Source organism: Primulina eburnea, chromosome 1 (assembly GCF_022965805.1).
Source record: "Primulina eburnea isolate SZY01 chromosome 1, ASM2296580v1, whole genome shotgun sequence".
In the NCBI taxonomy this organism is placed as follows: Eukaryota; Viridiplantae; Streptophyta; class Magnoliopsida; order Lamiales; family Gesneriaceae; genus Primulina; species Primulina eburnea.
The window spans coordinates 64,971,323-64,992,121 of NC_133101.1; the positions used below are offsets into that span (position 1 = coordinate 64,971,323).

At 32.6% G+C, this 20,799-nt stretch overlaps 2 protein-coding genes across 8 annotated transcripts; one reads left to right on the plus strand and one right to left on the minus strand.

Annotated features, from left to right (window-relative positions):
• Positions 1-388: 388 nt before the first annotated feature.
• Positions 389-4,333, plus strand: LOC140842329 (UDP-rhamnose/UDP-galactose transporter 6). 3 transcript variants are annotated; one of them, XM_073210126.1, is made up of 6 exons: positions 389-536; positions 1,110-1,352; positions 2,458-2,642; positions 2,770-2,970; positions 3,261-3,422; positions 3,639-4,333. In XM_073210126.1, the coding sequence occupies exons 2-6, from the start codon at positions 1,223-1,225 to the stop codon at positions 3,966-3,968; spliced, it is 1,008 nt and encodes a 335-aa protein (XP_073066227.1). In that variant the 5' UTR covers positions 389-536; positions 1,110-1,222; the 3' UTR covers positions 3,969-4,333. The 3 variants fall into 3 exon arrangements, with proteins under 3 accessions (XP_073066227.1, XP_073066246.1, XP_073066237.1); XM_073210145.1 differs by having other exon boundaries at positions 406-536; positions 1,179-1,352; XM_073210136.1 differs by lacking the exon at positions 389-536 and adding an exon at positions 602-680.
• Positions 4,334-6,683: 2,350 nt separating this feature from the next.
• LOC140842343 (type IV inositol polyphosphate 5-phosphatase 3-like) lies at positions 6,684-19,808 on the minus strand. 5 transcript variants are annotated; one of them, XM_073210158.1, is made up of 13 exons: positions 19,658-19,808; positions 17,155-17,232; positions 13,288-13,344; positions 13,064-13,214; positions 12,916-12,987; positions 12,022-12,094; positions 11,784-11,888; positions 10,754-11,615; positions 9,837-10,045; positions 8,789-8,897; positions 7,954-8,096; positions 7,351-7,585; positions 6,684-6,987 (listed from the first exon to the last, which is right to left on the minus strand). In XM_073210158.1, exons 1-13 carry the CDS (start codon positions 19,703-19,705, stop codon positions 6,964-6,966), a joined length of 2,166 nt encoding a protein of 721 aa, XP_073066259.1. In that variant the 5' UTR covers positions 19,706-19,808; the 3' UTR covers positions 6,684-6,963. The 5 variants fall into 5 exon arrangements, with proteins under 5 accessions (XP_073066259.1, XP_073066278.1, XP_073066287.1 ...); XM_073210177.1 differs by having other exon boundaries at positions 13,064-13,169; positions 19,658-19,807; XM_073210186.1 differs by having other exon boundaries at positions 9,861-10,045; positions 13,064-13,169; positions 19,658-19,805.
• Between the last annotated feature and the right edge of the window lie 991 nt (positions 19,809-20,799).

Here is a 20,799-nt window from a genome sequence, read left to right on the forward strand (position 1 = left end):
GATAAAAATAAGCTTTCCTTGAACTTTTTGAGAGTAAAATTGATAAAAATATTTGTAATGAATAAATTTATTTTTGAGTAATTATAATAATTCTCATCCATAAAATTAAACGATAACTTTTAGTCGACATATTTATCACAAATGAAGGGAGTCGAAGTCATAATTATATCAGGTTTTGATTTGATTTTTTTATATTATATTATATGCAATCGCTGAAATTTATTTTTTTTAAAAAGATAAAAAAAATGAAACAAAAGTTCTCAGAATTTTAAAGACTTTCTGAAAGACACATATCATTGAGTTTAAACCTAATGTTCGATCTCTATTTTATTATTATTATTATTATTATTATTATTATTATTATTATTATTATTATTACAAAGTATAATAAAAAAGATAAATAAGAGTTTTTGCCAACTAAGACTTGTCATTCTGTTCAACATCAGATCAAACGCCAACATACAAATTCCATTCACACAATTTGTGCAAATCAGTGAATATTCAAAAAGTTGCTTTCTTTCCCAAGCTTATAAAGTGTACGTTCTTCTTCTTTTGGTATTCGTTCAAATTAACATTCAAGATGTTAGATTTTTTTTTTTTATCAAGATGTTAGATTTTTTTTTTAAAAAAATTTGTCTGAACTTGATTTTTGGTCGAATCCTGATTGGATCTCTAATTTGGTAAGTAATTACTGATCTTTTACTCAATTGAGTGCGATCTTGGGAAAAATAGGGTTTTGAGGATTTTAGATCGGATGTTGGCAGCATTTTAACTGAGTTTCAAATCTCGTGATTTTATTCATGTAGTTTTCTCGCTTAATTTTAGGTTAATTATGTAATGAATTGATGTGATTTGTGGTTATTCTTACTGTTCTATTGCTTACGAAAACTAGGTCCAATTAAATTTTGAAAAAAACAAAAAAAAATGTGGATTTGATTGATAACCGATGATTGGGTTGTGATCAAATGATGTTTACTTTTCCGTTACTTTTTATCAATGTCTATTTCAGAATAAACAGCTTTAATTAATGAGGGAAATTTTCTTTTAGATTAAGTTGATGAAGAATTTAATAGTTGGCCTTTTGTTAATTCTAATATTTCTTTGTGCAGGAATCTTGTAGGAGAAATCTTGGACTATTTGCAGATCTGTTGTAATAAGTAGCTTTATGGCCTTGACAGGGTAATTTTGTATTAATTGCATATCCAAAAGGGAAAATTATCAGATGGCACCTACAAGCAAAGCTGATCAGAAGGCTTCCGTTGACGCGGCTGCATGGATGTTTAATGTAGTCACTTCAGTAGGGATCATCATTGTCAACAAGGCATTAATGGCTACTTATGGCTTCAGCTTTGGTAATTTTCTTAGCTGGACTCAGAGAGAATCTTTACTTGCTGTTTGTGATATATTGGATAACTGTTTAAGTTACATATGACCAGAGTTGCACTTTTACATGGTATAGTTTTAATTCCCTCGGTAACTTTTTTATTAAATTGAGTGGGTTTTTTAGGTTTTTAGATTAGATTTAGATTTTACTTTGTTCACCCAGCAAGAATGATTGTTAAAGGGTATGTTGGATACTTATTTTTTCTTTTTCTTTTTCTTTTTCACGGCAATCTTCCATAAAGGATTTGATGGATGGAATTGTGTCCAGTCCTTCCCCATATATTTTCCATCTTCATGGAATTTAGATTATTTTTCTAACTTGAATGCTGGAATTACGATCCATGATGCTGACCTAAATAGTAGAACTACTAGCGTGGGAAAAAAATCTCCTTGGAATTTTTTGATATGTTTATTTTTCGTCATGACATAGTTTGCTAATTAATCTCTTAGTGAGAATTTTAAAGCAATTTAAGCTGAAGGGTTCAACTTCTTGTTTTGAATGTTTCATTAGAGACACATACTTAGACTGATCTTGGGCAGTGTTATGCTCATACATTACTTTGAAAAATGAGCTAGCTTGATGAAATGCCATGTAAAAATGGTACTCAATTGTTATGTTTATATACGTGCTTGTGTGCAATGGCCATTAATTCTACCTTGGGGATTATAAATCGTGCTAGGATTAGATTGAAAGTTGTTATATAGAAATTCAGAAAAATAAAAGACGTAATTAATATCATAAACAATTGATTATGATCCTTGGTGCCAGAGAATTGCCGAAGGATCGAGGAACCCATGTGATGATACTGACAATCTAAATTGGAAGTGAGGATAGTTTGATCCGGATAAAATAAAAGACAACTTATACTCTGTTGATGGTGATTTTCGTGTAAAAAATTTGTGCTCGAAGTAAGAATATAATGACAAATTTGTTATATGTTTTGGTTGACTACTAGACTTCATGCAAATTTTTTTCTATTGTTTTACTTTGGCACATTTCTTGTAATGCAAGTTTGACCGTTTGATTAATATTGTGATGCGAGTGTGACCATTTGATTAATACAATTCGTGCAGCAACAACTTTAACCGGCTTACATTTTGCTACAACAACTTTCATGACGTTGGTTCTTAGATGGCTGGGTTACATCCAAGCTTCTCATCTGCCCTATCCAGAGCTTCTGAGATTCATTCTGTTTGCAAATTTCTCTATTGTTGGGATGAATGTTAGTTTAATGTGGAATTCTGTGGGGTTCTACCAGGTAATTTTTTATGCTCTTTTCTTTTTTTCAAATGAAAGAAGAAAGAAAGTGGAGACAATTTTACCTGTGTCTTCACTTTTTTTCTTTGTGATGCCAATGGTAATAATTTATCTTGTGTAAATGCCAGATTGCAAAACTGAGTATGATCCCTGTTTCATGCTTACTGGAAGTCGTGTTTGACAAGATACGATATTCCAGAGACACAAAACTAAGCATCATGGTTGTGCTTCTTGGTGTTGCTGTCTGCACAGTTACAGATGTGAGCGTTAATACCAAAGGGTTTGTTGCTGCATTTATTGCAGTGTGGAGTACATCACTGCAACAATATGTAAGTTCTCCACCTGATAACTGAGGAAGTATGAAATTTTCATTCAATGGTAGAAGAGCTTTATTAATCATCTCGACATGGCATGAACTTGGTCAAACTAAAAATGCGTGATTGATAACATATACCTTGTGGCAGTGTAGAATTTCTGGGTGCTTTTATTTATTTATGACTGTCCAGTTTTTATACCAGTGCATTTGTTTCCGATTGTATCCTTTCTCAGTTGAATGGCATGTGTACTTATATATGATGTTTTTCATGACAACAACGTGATTATTGATAAATATTTTCAGTATGTTCATTTCCTTCAAAGGAAGTATTCCCTCAGTTCTTTCAATCTGCTGGGGCACACTGCTCCAGCGCAGGCTGGGACTCTACTGCTGTTGGGCCCCTTTCTGGATTATTGGTTGACAAACAAAAGAATTGATGCCTTCAACTTTAATTTACCGTCTGTGGTAAGTTCTCCATAAGTTATTCTCATTAATTTTTTTTCTTTATACTATGGTGAAGTTTTGGCCTTGTAGAAACAAAATTTATTTTCATTGGTGCCAACTGCTCAGTACTCTAGAACTTTCTTACTTATCATTAAAGAGGTCGCCTTTTGTTTAACTTAAAAGCTGTCACATGTCTGGAACTACGCCACTCGTGATCCCCTCGTTTTTTGTGCGTAGGCATTTTTAGTTGCATCGTGTACCATTGCGGTTGGAACAAATCTCAGCCAATTCATCTGCATCGGCAGATTCACAGCTGTTTCATTCCAAGTCCTTGGCCATATGAAGACCATCCTTGTACTGATCCTAGGGTTCTTATTTTTTGGAAAAGAGGGGCTTAATTTACACGTTGTTTTCGGCATGATCATTGCGGTTGTTGGAATGATCTGGTATGGAAATGCCTCGTCCAAACCTGGGGGTAAAGAACGACGCAGCCTTTCAATTTCAAGAAGTAGTCAGCAAAAACAGGGAGGTTTATTAGAGTCGTCTGAACCAGAGGACAAGGTATAAGCATTTCTTCTGCAATTGATGCTTCACACACAAAGGATATAGATAGTCGCCACATCTTCGATTCTTTTGGAATTTGAGAAATGAGATTATATGTTAACAGAGTATTGGTGCTCGGAAAGGATTTGATCACTGTTTTGCATTAGCTCCTTGATCGCAATTTATAGTGAAAATTCTTTGATTATGTATGGAATTATGTATCTTTAATAGATTTCTCTGTTACAATCTAGTTTTATATGCAGTTGAATATTAATGAATAACAGTGTTGATGCACAATCAATTCTGCAACTGCTACACATTTGAGTACTGATATCCCAGTTGTAATGTTAACTGGATGGAATTCGAATGAAATTTGAACCGAGTTTGCAGTTGCCAACCTAGCTGTGGAGTTCTATTCCTGCAGGAACCGAGGATTAGTCCATTTTCCTATTTATTATACTAATGGAACTGTACTTGATTAAACTTCCATCTTCCCAGATTGCTTCCTCTATGCCAGATCCAATGATGAAAGACTGAATGGTAATATATCAGTCTCATGATATTATAAATATAAATCTTATTTTAGGCTATTCGTTGTCTTGAAACAATTTTGATCATCGTAGTCACCGCCATTGTGTTTCAAGATTATTATCATACCTGATACGGAGAAGAAAAATCCAAAACTAATTTTTATCAATAAAATTCAAACTGTGGAAATTCCTACATAAAAAACAATCAACGGCTGGCCTACGCTAACTAGTCCATGACAAAGCTGTTGAGTGTTGAGAAACATTCCATTATCGATATTGATAAGCAAAATAAAAACTCACTCCCCAGAATACAATATGATCTAGGAAGTACAGAGATAAAACTCCACTGCAAACTACAGAACCCCCGCACCCACCAAGTTTTGGGTACATTTGTTAAATCTTGATTAGTTAGAATTGATATTTCACTGTCCCACGTGAAGCATTGTTGGCCTTTGCTCCGTTTTTGGGTTCACACAATCATTTGCCACTTCATAAAATTGCACAATCATTTCATCAAATCTTTGCCCAAGAAAGCCATTAGGAAACTGTCTTCCAAATCTGTATCACACCATTCCCTTCCTGTTATTAGCTCAAGTGGTACAAGTCCGAAGCAATACACATCCTTCTCATTATAACAGTTGAGCTGTAACAAGGAACCAAAACTTGTTATCAAACTGTTGCTCGAATCAACAGTTGCTTGGTTCATGAACTTTGCTTCCTAGAAATTGGGAGTCCAAGGCTCGAATTTATGATCTAGCAAGATGCAATTCGATTTTTTGTTGCCATGAGGATTCTGTCCATTTGCAACACCAATCGAAATTTTCACTCTCAATGGCCATTCCATGATGCTTCCCCCTTTTATGCTTTGATGTAGGCAATTGTAGAGAGTTCCATTTTGCATACTTGTAAACCAAAAGTCTTTCATCCTTTTCAATGCAGAACCTATCAGAGGTAACGAATTGGGATGCCGTTGTGTACCAAGAGACAAATATATCGTCTGAGTTTCTTGAAGAATAGAGCTTTTTGATGGCAAGGGAGCAGCCATTTGGATTAGATGTTTTGTACGTCATTCCATTTTCGCCAAAACCAACTACGCTTTCATTGCAAAAATTTGAAGTTAAGTTGGTCAGTTCTTGAAAACTAATTCTTGTAACATACTTCTCTATCTTTGATACATGCGTATGAAAAAGCTAAAAATTCGCGAGACCATCTCACAAGATACCTATTCAATTATTAGTTATGTCATTTATTCAACAAGCAACTGACTTAAACACTTCCAATCATATCTTCATTATAATAAAATTGTGTGCTTAAATAAATGCATTTATTTAAATTATATTTATTTCTATTATATAATTAAAAGTTAATACATTGTTTTGTCATAATATTAACTATTTTTTTATAAAAAAAACATTGTAAGAGTAGGTCATATTATTAACAATAATATATATATATATATATATATATATATATATATATATATATATATATATATATATTAGTTTCAAACACAATGTTACAAATTACTATTTTAAAATTTACAAATATACGTACTAATCCACATATACATGTAAAGATTAATGATTTAATTTTTTAATAATTAAATTTATTTACTAATATAAGATTTAAAAAAAATTTCAAACTGAATATGTTATCTATTTCAATTAATTATTATTTCAAAAAATTAATATAAAATAATATATTATAATTAGGTACAAAATTTATAGAATACTATAAAAATTTTACAAAATTCTATAAAAATCTTGTAACAAAATCTATAGAATCCACATAATTATGTTTGTAAATATATGAGATTATGTGAATGTTTAACATTTCAAATGTTTTTAGAAATTTTTATTTAAAAATTAGTATTTTTTCAATTATTTTTTAATAAAAAAATTAGACGGACTAATCCGCAGCCCAGGACAAGTTGGGCTTAGTTGGGTGTTGCAGGCTGGCCCATCTCGTCAACTCGTTTTGACATCCCTACTCATACAAAAGAATATCCCGGTATTTTGAGTGACCCAAAGAATCAAATTATGGTGATTGGAGGTTTGGAGCTAATGCTTCCTTTGTGTATTGGTGAGGTGTTGGTAAGTGTAAGACATTGAGACCTTTTTTGGTTAGACTCCGATCCAAGTTAGTACCTATCGAAGTCGAGTTTACTGCTTTACACATTAACAACCTGCAAATAAAAGAGTGCTAACAATTTTCCGATAATACCACAACATATATAGAGTGAAAATCGACATCAGTCACAAGCCTTCCATATACTTATTCTTCAGCTTACATTTCAATTACTGATGACAAGAGATGGAAATATACATACGCAGCGGAAAGCAATTTTCTGAGAGACTAACCACTTGAGATAAAACTTCAGCTGCGGATGCATAAAGAATAAAAAGTGCGCGATTGTAGCACACAGGGCTCCATCACTCGATGATAGTCCATTGGACACTCTGTCCACAGGTTTCACCGGTCAGACATTATCAACGCCCCAGATATGATGCATCCTGATTCAGCAATAACATTAATTATTCATCATCAATCCGATAAGTTCTCTAAAAACTTGGCATAAATTGATCATTGCAACAACAGAATCAAATAATAAGAGACTGATAAAATATTAAGTTAAGTCTCTCTAGTTTTATAATAAGAGCTCTCTTGCTGCTGTATCGAGTAAAAGTTTCAAGAGTAACTGTAGTTTAATCATAACCAAACCCAAACTACAGCATTAACATGTTAAAATTTTATGAAAACTTCCACATTGTACTTTATCAGTTAAGTTTTTCAACAATGACTTGAACTACCAACTTGTGTACATAGACGAAAATCAAGACTTCTGTCCTAGTTTTCCTCAGATTGCAGCTACCTACCTCTCCTGATTGTAGCCATCTCATTGCACTACCGGGTCCAATGTCCGTGACGATATCCTGTTCTTCGATTTCCGCATCAGTAAAAGTGAGTGCTCGCTGCAATTTCCTTGGGGAGAATACTTCGACCTCAACCAAGAAAGTGGCAGACACAGGACGGTGGTCAGACAGTTTTAGTTCGGATCTCCTGTAGCTTAGTTGCCTCATTCCTGTTCCAAAAGTTAGGATGCGATCACACCTGAACAAAATGGAAATACAAGACAATTTAAGGAGCATATTTTTTAAAACAATTTTTTTAAAGCAAGAAAGTTTAAGCTTTGCGAGATTCTGGTTACGAGAAATAATTTCTAAAACATGTATACAGAGACAGCGAAGGAAAAAAGAGACAGAGAAAGGAAAAACCCAGAGACGGACTATATTTCCATTGCAAGAAAGTTCTTGATAAAAGATAAGAAAAAAAATTCACGTGGTTAAGGATGAAAAGTCAGAGAAAGAGGGAATTTTTCGAAGCTGGAGGTTCAAGCTAATTCTAAAGATTAATGCCCAACAGACCCATAAATAGTTTCTCGGATGTTTTGTTTAGAACGGAAAAGGTAAAACACATACCATGCTGGAGTTCGCCTCCCAGTCCTAGGATCCTCTCCACAGTAAGATTCAGAATTCAATTCATATTTGTAAGTTGGAGCAAAGTTCAAAGTACCTTCGGACCATCCATCAAATGCACGACCTTTCCTTAATTCTTTGCAAAGCTGCAAATGGAGGAGATTGTTGGTATATCAGGAGAAAGATCCAACTAAGTCGATGCAACAAATCAATGTCAGAAGATAGCCAAAAAATGGACCTGAAACATGCCATAGTTGTCGATTTTGATCAAAGTATGCCACTAAATAAAACAGTTTGGCTGACATTCTCAACACTATCATATTCATTCTTATTCAGAATTCTTGTTGCTAAATTTGGCGTGAGTTAAATGAATTAGTGCTTATGCTTGCAGTTGAATTCTTTGTGAATATAAAAAAATTTCAGAGGCTTCAGTCAAGAAGGTCTTGTACTCTTGTTCTACTTAGTCATTCATTGTTAGCTACTAGGGCTTATTTATGCACAATGGAACAGGAATTTGATCTAGATGCTGATAAGACATGTAGCTGCATAAATCGCTAATTGGCGGCTGTTGTATGATTCAAAATTTTTCTAAAGTGCAATTTTTTCCCTTTTGTCTTTGTAGCTTAACTACAGGAGCATGCCATGCGATTCTTTATTACCTTTATGCATATGCAAGTAGGTACATGGTATCACGCTGACTAGGAGATGCAATGTCTTTCAAATTGACAAGAAAGGAAAATATTTCAAGCAATGCATAAAAAATTCATCACAATAGCACTTGTAGATGAAAAAACAAATTGAATAGGTGACAAAGAAACAAGAACACGTCTACATTCACCTGGTCCGACTCAATTAACTTGGACCAGTTCTTTTGGGATATTAGCTTTCTTGTTTGATCATAAGACAAATTGATACGGTAGTTTAGGTCACCAAGCCAGATTACTCTCCTGAAACCAGATGAAATTTGCCGCCATTCATATTTAAATACGAAAATACTCCAACTTGTTTCTGTTTCAGATATAAATACTTTGAGAGGAACAACATATGGAAAAGGAAAATATTAAGCAATCATTCATACAAGTAAATTCACTGTCATAATAGGAAGATAAGTTTTTGCACAGCTATCATTTTACAGTTATATTAAATGAAACGATTAGAACCCAAAATATGAATATCTCTGAATAACCTTATAGAAAGAATCAGCAAATGAAAAAGTTTTCTCACTAAATAACATATATATTAATAGCAGATGGTGCGACCCAAGAGTACTCGTGGTGGATTTTGATAACAATGCGAGGTTAAACGACCTGACCAAAGTTTAACACCTCCAAATAGCCCAAATGAGTTTTTGATGAGCCAGCCAAGGATTTCTCCCTGGACAACATCAAACCATTTTGATTGTGAGAATTAAATAAAATGCATGCTTAGTGCACCCTTTCATTAATCAAGACCAAAAGATACAAGTAAGAAACAAATTCATTGATTTCAAGTAGATCATGAACTAGATGGGAACTCACTCATTAAAAGGAAAACCCAGGAACTCGAGAAGTAAAATATTGTGATTTAGTTAAAAGAAAATTTTCTGATTTAGGTAAAAGAACATTTTCTGCAAAATTTATCCTGAATTATTTTCACATATAGAGAGGGGTGACGATTGTAAGAGAAATTATCGGAGTTTGAACCATATGGAGTTTATAGTCATTCATTATTGAACCATCGAACATGTAAATCCTCTGTTCTGTTGTGCTGTGTTATCTCTCAAGTCAACACTATTATATCCGATTCATTGTTTATACACATCATATGTCATCCGAAAGAAAAATGAGCAGATGTTCCTAGTAATATATAAATTATAGACAAAAAAGTGAGAAGGGGAGAAAAGCAACTGATATAGGAACTGGTGAACTAACTCATGGTCGTAGATGCTTTTATGAAGGCCAACTGAAAAGATTGAACTAAATCTTGTACGCCTACGTATCTCCAGAACATCAGCATTTCTTTTAACCACATCAACCTCTCTCTCGCCTGATGTCAAATGACTACAGACAAAACAGAAGATTGTCTGATATATAGACATGCTAACTGATATGGATCCCTGAAAGAAACAAGAACATTCATCATATTTACATAACTGAGAATAGCTTTAGTGTTGGATAAAGTAGCAGAGATAAAGAATAGTGTCATGTTTTCAGTATCATTAATTTTCCCTGATCTTCAAAGTATACATCGAGGGATCTCATGAAGACCAACTCTGTAAACAATATTATAGACTGATATATTTAGGTATTTTATTTTGTGTGAATTTCCGTTCTTGTTAGTTTATGGACTTTAAATAAAGAGGTCTTCAAATAAATAAATGATTTGGTAGTTAATAATCCAGAACTTCCACACGAGAATTATAATCCTTAAGGAAATGCTATGTTTAAGTGGATTTTCCATCCAAAAACGAAATCCTACGCAATGATTATTTTTAATTTATCCAAACCTATTTCTCATTCCTAAAAAAATCAAATATTATTTATTACCTCATTTTCCAAAAAGTGCAAAGGGAAGGGACTCTGATGCCAGATTATTTACTCTGTGTTCTATATAGATGACATATTGATGAAGACAAATATGATTACTACTCAAGACACAAACAGACAATGGATGCGTGTCTTGTGGGTTTCAAGTCAAACAATGACAATCAGTTGCAAGAACAGGAACAATTTCAAATTATTGTTCTTTCAAAGAATAGTGTAAAGACAACTAAACAAAAAAGTGTATACCAAAATGCAACCAAGTTTTGGAAAAACAAACAAACCTTATTACCAATGTAGCCCATAACACCAACTCCAACAGTTGACACACTCACATTTTGTATATGCCTTCTCATGCTCCGGCGGACCCATATAGTAATAAAAACTCCAACCATTTGCTTGCTTAATATCCTGACATATGGGGGCCTTCTTTTTCGATTTATTAAACGTTCAAGGTCAAGTTCCACAAGAGAAGCTATATCAGATCGTATTCTATTTCCGGGCATCATGTTTGATTTAAAAGAATTGTATGTTCTGAATGATTTGGGGGCTTTGAGAGATACATGAGATTTCATGGAACTTGATCTCTCGAAAACATGTGGAGCTAAAAGATGTAGAGGTCGCTCTGGCCAGCTTAAGCCTATCCTTTCTGTCCCACTAAGTGTTTTGGTTAATTTCTTGGTATACTGGGTACTCGGGGCTTCCACTTTTTCCTCGGAATTCTCTGTTTTTAAGCAGTTCAATCTGTCCAACCTCTTTGAAGAAGAAGATTCTCGACACAACTCCTTTTCAACTGAATTTCCAAAGCTATCATTGTCGTTTGAGATACAGGATTCGACATCAAGCAACTTCTCTCCGACCTTTCCATCCTTGATTTCATCAAATCCGCTTGCTTCTTCATTCACAGGATAAATTTCCTCCTCAATGTCACTGTCAGACTCGAGAGCTATTTCATCTTCAATAATTGGGGCATCATCATGTGGCCTAAATTTTGAAGGAGAAGGAGGATCACTGTAGCATTTAAACTTGGTCGCTGGTGGAACTCTGTTCAGAGTTTCCCGAATAATGTTTTCCCATGTTGAAACTGGACGACTATCTTCAGCACCAAATATATTACCAGCATTTAATGGTATGATCTCCTGAAAACTGAAGGTTCATAAAGTGTGGCGGCACGGAAAAGACATCTAGCATTAGAACCAACAGCAATATTTTACAGTAAAAACAAAACAAAAAATGAAAATGGAAGCGCAGGATTGACTGCAAGTACTGTAGATATCAAATCAAGGGAATTTATTAAAAAAATAATGAACTCACCCAATTACATAAATATCAGCAGGATCATCAATATCTAACCAGCCATCAAGATCCAGATTATCAGAAGGAACATTTCCCCCAACATTCCATGTGCCAGCGCATAACCTACTCAATTGAAGACAAGATCGTGGAAATTAAAATCTTTCTCAACTCTCGCAGCCTTACTAAATTTGAGAAGCTTTCGTATGAATATAATACTAGGATGAGATATGATATAACAGATGCACGGAAAGAATACCTGATTTCCTTTGTGTTAATATACTGAGATCTAAATGTCTCTGATTTTCGTCTTCTTAAGATGGGAAGTGCCTCTGAAATTGAATGATTGTACAAGCAACATAAATCACAACTAGAGTTCAACTTTGAAAGTTGGATATAAAGAAACACTTAACTACATTATATAAAAGATAAGAAGCCTGAATTTACACAGATAAACGGGTACTCTGAAATGCAGTACACACGTGAACATCCAAATGAAAATAATGCACATGCCATGCTTGTAAAATAACCATAAATTCACAAATCATATTTCTAATACCACATCAAAAGTGTACATCATCATCACTTAACTTGGGAAACTAAATATCGGTCAAGAACTATTTCTTAAGGGCGAAGCCTATGCAAGTCCAGATTCTTAAGCTCTACGTGAAAATGGAGCAAATTTAATAAGTTCAAGATTATTTTTTAAGATGAAGAAAAAGCAGTTCATTTAACCACATTGATACACCAAGCCTTTGTTCTTCATTACTATGTGGTAACTCAAATTGCTCTGCCTATTCAATGCATCATCAAATAAGACATTTGCTGGCTGGCTGGCTATAAAAGTCAGATTCTTGATACTTGCACATCAATACCCCAAAACAGTAAAATTAATTGCTAAGATCAATAAATTGTGAAACTTCAGAGATTTCCATGGTAAATTCGAAAAATGTATAACAAGAATCTTTAACTCTTGGTAGAAATAAAGATTATTAAAATCCAAAAGGTAATTAGGTAAAGTGAGCAATTCGGGCATATCTTAGCAAGGCGCCTCATATTTAGTTCTTATCCAAAAACTCTTTGATCAAATTAGTCGAGTAGCACAAGAGTTAAGCTCTTCGAGACCTTCGAAAAGAAGTATAAAAAACAATACCATCAACATCGAGCTGAACTCCATCGGATACGTCATTCTTGAATCTCGATTCTTTTGGCCAATCACAAGATTCTGTAAAAACAGATAAGTTGACGAAAATATGTCCAAGGCATGAGTAAATCGACGCCGTATGATGGGAAAAAAGGACCTTGATCAGATTCAGATTCAGATTCAGTTTCAGTATCAGCAGAGTAATCGGAGTTGCTGGCAGCGATGTTGAGCCACTTGCGCATAACCACGCGCCGCCAAGAAAGCTGCAGGCACGTGCAACCCAAACACAATATTTCAGCCCAATTCCTCTGCAATCTTTCTCAAGTCAAAAATTAAAAGAAAATAGTAATTGAAAGATTACCCAAAAGGAAGCAACATTACCTCTGGTTGCTGGTGGTGGTTTCTTTTTTTGAGCTTCTTCATGTTAAAACAATGTTTCTATAGGCAAAGTTTGAGCAATCACGGCAAGTATTGGAACAATAATTTGCAGTAAATGGAAGCGTGAGTGTTAGCGCGACGGCGCGTGACGAAAACCACGGTGGGTCGTTGTACTTTTTAAAGTCAAACTAGTTAGGTGCTTCATCTAGCTCTACAGCTACAAATAATCTAACATAAAAGAATATTCATAATGCACTCAAAATATCCATCATTGTTTTGCATGCTTTTTTTTCCCCACTAAACATTGTGTTTATAAAAAATGTAGACTATATATCCAAAGTTATCCAAATTTCTCAGAGTAACACACTCTAACTTCATGGAATACATGTCTCCTAGAATATTGAGAGATTAGTCAATATTTTATGCAAGCTACATCTCCTAGTAGAATTAATCAACTTCAATAACCGGTGATTCAAACAAATGAATTGAGAAATGCTAGTGTTGATACAAGTGACAATAATAAAGGGATAGAAACACCTTATGAAGTACCAAATTCACAATCGTCCCAAATAAGAATTGAAAATATAACTCTCAATCAGACAAGCGAGACGGGCCAAGACTCAGATGTATATCATGGCAAGCGAACAACGTGGACAGTAGCAGACGATAAGCTCTTTGCAATAGCATACACAATCATGAGTGAAGACCAAACAGTTGGTAATGCCAAGAAGAGTGAGTCTTTTTTAAAACGAGTGGCAGTGTACTACAATATCAATCGAGACAAGAGAGATAAAAAGAGAACTTCAGACAAAGCAAAAACACATTGGGCTTCGGTGAAAATGATCGTGAATAGATATGATAGAATCTACAATAATGATACACTGATCAATCAAACGGACGTAGTGACGAGGGTTTGATGATGTGGTCTCACGAAGAATACAAGAATACCTTTAAATCTACTTTCCAATATGAACATGTGTGGAGGATTGTAAAAGATAATCTGACGTACACTCCTCAATCCTAAGGGCTACGGTCTGTAAAGAAAGCAATGACCTCCGAATCACCAGGTCACCAGGTGTGCATACTGACTCATCTGAGGCTAACACAACTGTTGATTTGGAGTATAACTAAGTTCAATCTCGTCCAATGAGACAGAAGCTCACAAAGAGGAAAGGCAAAGAAATTAGAGTGACTCAAATTGATGAAATTAGTCAAGCTATGCAACGGTCAGTAGCACATTTGGATGAATATATAACAATAATAAAGTGGATCAACTAATCCAAGCACATAAACTCCTCAAATTGGACACATGAAGCATGACAGATGAGCAACTTCAAAACCATCGGGTGACATGTGAGCAGCTAAAAAAAAGATTGAAGATGTAACATGGTTTGTAATTTTTGTTTTCTTGTCATGTGTTTTAATATCAATGTGGTCTGTCATTTTTTATTATTAATGTTATTTATGTTGTTTTGTGGTAATTTAATTTTGTGTAGTTGGTTTTATTTTTTATAAATTAGTTGTTCAAAACTAGTCGTTATAAACTAGCCGTAAAAAAAAATTGTATACAAGTAAGAGATGAAACATTCACAATTCTCTATACTACATCTATCTCATATCTCTCTTACACTAAACTCTTCATTTGTTCTAAAATCTCTCAAGATCCTAGTCAAACTAACACAAAAAACAATTCCCAAGACACAACGAACCATACAACATCGGATCATGGCGAAGGATTATTCATGACGATACTACACAATCAACGTAGAATGGTTGAATTCGTGCAAATTTCTTATAGGAATTCACAAAGAAGTGTATCAATTAAGTGTAGTTGGACACACTCAACTTGTTAATGATTATTTCTCTGTTGAGCCAGTATATACCGATGAAATGTTCCGACGATTATGGATAAAAAAAGGGTTTTTTCAAGGCGCAGTCACTTATTTGAAAAATCACCTTCGATGAATATTTTAAATGGATGGAAGATGAAAAGTAAAGGTTTTTCGCCGCTTTAGAATGCCGACTATCCATCAAATGGCTTATGGAGAACATATATCCGCCATTTGGCATATGGAGGACATGTCGACCAATTGGACGAGTACCTGCGGATGGGTGAAACAACTGCACTCGAACGCTTGTTCAATTTTTGCCAATATGTGATGCAAACATATGGACATGTATACTTGATAAAAACTAATGCAACTGACATCGTTCGTTTGCTTCAAATACATGAGGAAAGACATTGTTCCCTATCATGTTAGAAAGCCTTGATTGCAAGCATTTGGCTTGGAAAACTTGTCTGATCGTATGGAGAGCCCAGTACACACGACACTATCATGGCTACCCAACAACTGTGCTTGAGGCGGTCGCATCAGCCGAATTGTGGTGGATATGACAGGCCTTTTTTTGGAGTCGTTTGGTCTCGTAATAACATCAATGTGCTTAAAAAATTGTATTTTTGTACGACTTCTTCAAAGGAAAAGAAATAGAGGTTAATTTTCATATGGACGGTATACAATATACTAAAAGATACTACTTAACGGGTGGTATAAATCCGAATGAGCTACTTTCGTGAAGAGTTTTTCCTCTCTCCAGGATCCCAAAAAAATGAAATTTAAGAAAAGACAATAGGCTGCATTATTTTAAAGAAATCATCTATACGTACGTTATTTTACACAATATGATTATTGAGTACGGGTCATGCAATATTGATTTGAGATTGTGAAGAAATAGATAGTTTCATAGTGAATCAAAGTTCAAACCAGGAATTTGGTGAATACCTTCGAAGAAATGCTCATGATAGTCAGGTGCATCATCAGTTTTGTCACGACTTCGTTGAACACGTTTGATAAACATGTTGTCGTGATAAGTGAACGACTAATTTATTATGAAACACTTGGTTATTTTATTTCTAATTCGTCAAACGTTTGTATTCATATGTTGTACCATTTTTTAAATAAAATTACGTTTACTATATACTAAATAATTTTTCTAATAATTTCTAATTTTATTTTTGCATAAAAATATAATATTAAATTATAGATGAAATTAATTAAAATATAGATGAAAATAAGATCTTAATATTTGGCATGTTGAATATTTGATTGTGAAATATGAGATATTTGAATAATAAGATAATTTATTGATGAGCAAGACCACAAAATTTGATTGTGAAATATGAGATATTTGAATAATAAGATAATTTATTGATGAGCAAGACCACAAAGTCCGCGAATATTTGGAAGAAATATTTTTGTTATTGTGGATGCTTACAAAAACTTTTTTTAAAAACAATTAAACACTTTTTAAAAATATAAAAAAAAAAACTATTTTCTTAAAAATGTAGTGTTTGGTTACAAAAGTCATTTTAAAAAAGTACTTAAATATGTTTTTAGAAACTGAAATTTATGGTTTTTTAGCTTTTACTTCTAATTCTTTTTAAAATTTAAAACAAAAAGAATTTTTAATATTATCTAGACGCCAAAATCGCTTCTTTTTTTTTAAAAAAAAATAGAAATACTTAAAAAAATTGGACTTATATATTTATTTAAGTTGCAATTTTTGTATCCAAATTCTGCATAAATAGTAAGCAAACATTTTTTAAATATAATTTTATATTTTAGAAAATTAATTAGAAATATAATATCAAAATTTATAAGAAAAATAATGAAGTGATAATTATAATTGCTGCTTAGCCATTTCATCGAAATTGTTCTATATTATTTATCACTCCAACGTTTCTTATTTAATTAATATAATATATATGCCGATTTTAGCAAATGATTTTATTATCAGATAATTTAATTGACTATTAGAGCAGTATTACATATAAATGTGCACATGTAGTGATAATTTATTGGATGCACTTACAATTTTTTTATGATGTCGGCAACCGCAATCGTTACTCTTCGATGCACATTGAGTAAATCCACGAGCTAATATAATAGCCTGCAAGCCATGTTATGTATGAACATTATTGCTTTAACTATAAGCTTTCTCTCCATAAATTATATTTAAATTTTCAAAAACTTTTTTTTTTTTTTGAAAAAACCGAAACATAGTTAAAATCTTGGGAAATCGCAACTCATAATAATTAAAATAAAAGCTTTCGTGTTATTTAAAATCCAAATTTCCTAAAATGGACACATTTTTTCTTGGTTCTTTGTATGTGGAAGGAAGTGCGTGTTTGTCTGAGAAGGAAACAGCTTATAAGTGTCGGACCCCAACAAACCAATGCACTGAAATTCAAGAAATTAACTAAAGCCAAACAAGCCCCCATCTCCCATGTTACCAACTTAAAAATTTTCCTATTTTTTCTTTTTAAAAAATGACTCCTTAAAATAATTGGCCCTCATTTATAACATCCACTGTCCATTGGAATGGGATACAATTTAAAATTTTATTTTAGATGCATTGAACAAGGTATGCCGACTAACTAAAATTGAATAGAGCTAATAAATTCAGATTAATATAATATTCAATGTCAGCAAAGATATATTATATCATGGTTCGTTCGATTTTGGGTGTGGGTACAGTGACCATATCCCATATCAATTGTTGAGATTCCACTTCATGAGAAAAAAAAAAATTGAGCCAGAAAAAATTCCGGCCCTTGGATGTACCCCTGCAGACACTGACTGCAGGGATAGGATGGAATAATCCTTATATGTGTGAGATAATGTCACAGATCGTATTTTGTGAGACAGATCTCTTATTTGGATCATCCATGAAAAAATATTATTTTTTATGCTAAGATTATTACTTTTTATAGTGAATATCGGTAGGGTTGACTCGTCTCATAGATAAAGATTTGCGAGCCCGTCTCACAAGAGACTTACTCTATATCCTTGTAAAAGTATAAAATAAATCGGTCCTTTTTTTTATATATTGAACAATATTTTATTGATTCCCATAAATCATAACTTTTTATTGCCTTTTTCTCGTGAACCTTTTCAAAGATACTGAATTTATATATATAAAAAAATTGCTAATCAGTATCAAGAAATCCTTGTTCGGATAGTTATCACATGTGAACCATTGACTTTTAACCTAAGTATTAAAAATCCCTCTTCATATAAAGCTGTCAGCCTTTATTCAATTCAACCTTATTACAATGGAATATTTGTGGCACCACTCTATTAAAATTAGATCTTCTCTTAGAGTTTTTTTTTTAAAAAAAAAATAATTGGTGATCCTGTAAATCATATTAATGGAAAAAATTTAGAAAATTTTAAGAGAAAAATATATAATTTAAATGGTTTATTATTAAATCCATTAATAGTTAAAATGTTCCTTCGATAAAGGGTTAACTTTGATTGAGAAATGAACGTGACGTGACAAATAATTTCATTTTCTTCTTGTTATTATTATTATTATTTTTTTTTCGATTTTGAGGAAATATCCATTTCTCGAATTGGCCAAAAGTAGCCATTTCCTAAAAGTGGGATGGACGTGGAATTGCATTAATGTAAGGGTGTAGTTAAAATTTTTTTGTTCTTTTTTTAAAAAGTATAGTAATTTTATAAGTTTATATTGATTTACAAGTGGGGATTATGATTGAGTTGAACTATAGAATAGAAATTTAGGTTATGTTTGGATATAAGTTTTAAAAAATATAAACGTGATTTTATTTTTTAAATTTCATATAAAATATTATATAATATCATGTTGAAGTGGTTATATCACATCAAATTATTTACTGAAGTTTTTATAATTATATTTTATTTTTTTACTGAAGTTAATTTATTTTATAATTATGTTTTATTGGATCGGCAATTAGTGCAAATTATATATAAAGTGCATTTTAAGGAAGGTAAAAAAAACAGTGTTTGATCAATTTCCCCTTGATTTTATGATGGTAGTCTTAAAATAATAAAGGGCTAGCTAGAATATGAATCCAAGAAATCATTTTTTAGATATTCATGAGTTTTACAATAATTAATACCATGCATCTGCTTACTTCAACGTACTAAAATATTATTTAATATCCTAATAAAAAAATTACTAATTAATCTCTTAATTTCTTGATGAAGATTTATGAATGGATTTTAAAACTCAATTGTATTCAACATTATCAGATCTATCTACGGATGGGTAATTAAGCTTCCATTTGCTCTAACACAGAAATTAATATTCAAAAGTAACAAAAATAAATTCATGACTCGTGGATCTAAACATGACTGTGAAAACTCTCATGAAATATATATATATATATATATAGACACACATACACACCAACCAATGTGTGTTTTGCAAATTGTATATACCAGAGAATTTATTTATCCAAAAAAGAGAGAGAGTAGGAAACTTAAATTCTGGGGTTGATGCACTAAGCTTATGAGGCAGACAGATAATGAAAAGTTAAAAACTTTACCTTTGAAGTTGGTTTCTTGAATATCTCTGCAACCTTTGGGGTGTGCATTCGTTGTGTCTCGGCACAGGAATTCCCAATAATACTGTTCGAAATGAGGAAGAAACCTTAATAAATAAAGAACCTTTGAAATATATAAATTAATATTCTTCTTCTGGTTTTTGTGCGTCTGCCACTATGATTTTTATGGTGAAGCTCATCCCACGCGATATCGACAAGTGGCCTTTGATTGCTCATCCCAATAACCTTTTTTTTTAAGTATTCCACTGTCCAGAAACATGGGATATATATGATTTTATCATCGATGCTTACGTATAAATTGCATGTGTGTGGATTGGTTTAAGTTGTTATGATTACACTTGAGAATATGATCCGTGTTGCATTTTATGTATATGTGAGTGTTTGTAAAAGATTTAATGGTCCACAGCATGATACTGTATATACACTCGTATATATCGTGTTCATCTATGTATCAATAATTGAAATGACACTTATTTAATATATATATATATATATATATATATATATATATATAATTTTAACATGTTTCATCATATTTTGTTGAATATCACTTTAACTACAAACACGATTGATAGACAACATATCAAAATTATATATAAAATAATCAATTGCACATGATGAAGACAAAATTAACTCCATAAATATAATTATAAAATTGTTTTGTATCACATTATGTACTAGGATTAAATAATAAGCATTATATTTTCATTCACTTTTTTTTAAAAAAAATATATAGGATTGACTCTCTATATATATATAATATATACATATATTATATGAATAAATAACCATTAATTCTGTGTAGAGTGGTTAAAAGAACGAATTAAAATAATTTGGCATTGACTTGACGTGGCACAATATACATCGTTGTACTAATTTTATGATTGATACACGATTAGTAATATGTTTTCTAGTTAAGGATTGCGTGGTTATATAGATAATCAACCAGAAATTATGTTTATGTGATATCAGAGCTTAGGTTCTACTGTTACATGTTGGACTACTTATAATGGACCTCTCGTTCTGTTAATAGTTGAGTTACTTGTAAACTGCATACTCCAAATGTTTATTCCTGACGTGAAGAAAGTATGGTAGTTGCTCCAATCGGTTGAATAAAATATCTG

Coding starts and splice junctions, on each gene's coding strand:
- LOC140842329 (XM_073210126.1), top strand. CDS start 1,223: ATGGCACCTACAAGCAAAGCTGATCAGAAGGCTTCCGTTGACGCGGCT. Junction 2,971..3,260: donor GTACATCACTGCAACAATAT/GTAAGTTCTCCA, acceptor AAATATTTTCAG/TATGTTCATTTCCTTCAAAG. Junction 3,423..3,638: donor ACTTTAATTTACCGTCTGTG/GTAAGTTCTCCA, acceptor TTTTGTGCGTAG/GCATTTTTAGTTGCATCGTG.
- LOC140842343 (XM_073210158.1), bottom strand. CDS start 19,705: ATGCACACCCCAAAGGTTGCAGAGATATTCAAGAAACCAACTTCAAAG. Junction 11,616..11,783: donor GCTGATATTTATGTAATTGG/GTGAGTTCATTA, acceptor ATGAACCTTCAG/TTTTCAGGAGATCATACCAT. Junction 8,898..9,836: donor GTTCACCAGTTCCTATATCA/GTTGCTTTTCTC, acceptor ATCTGGTTTCAG/GAGAGTAATCTGGCTTGGTG.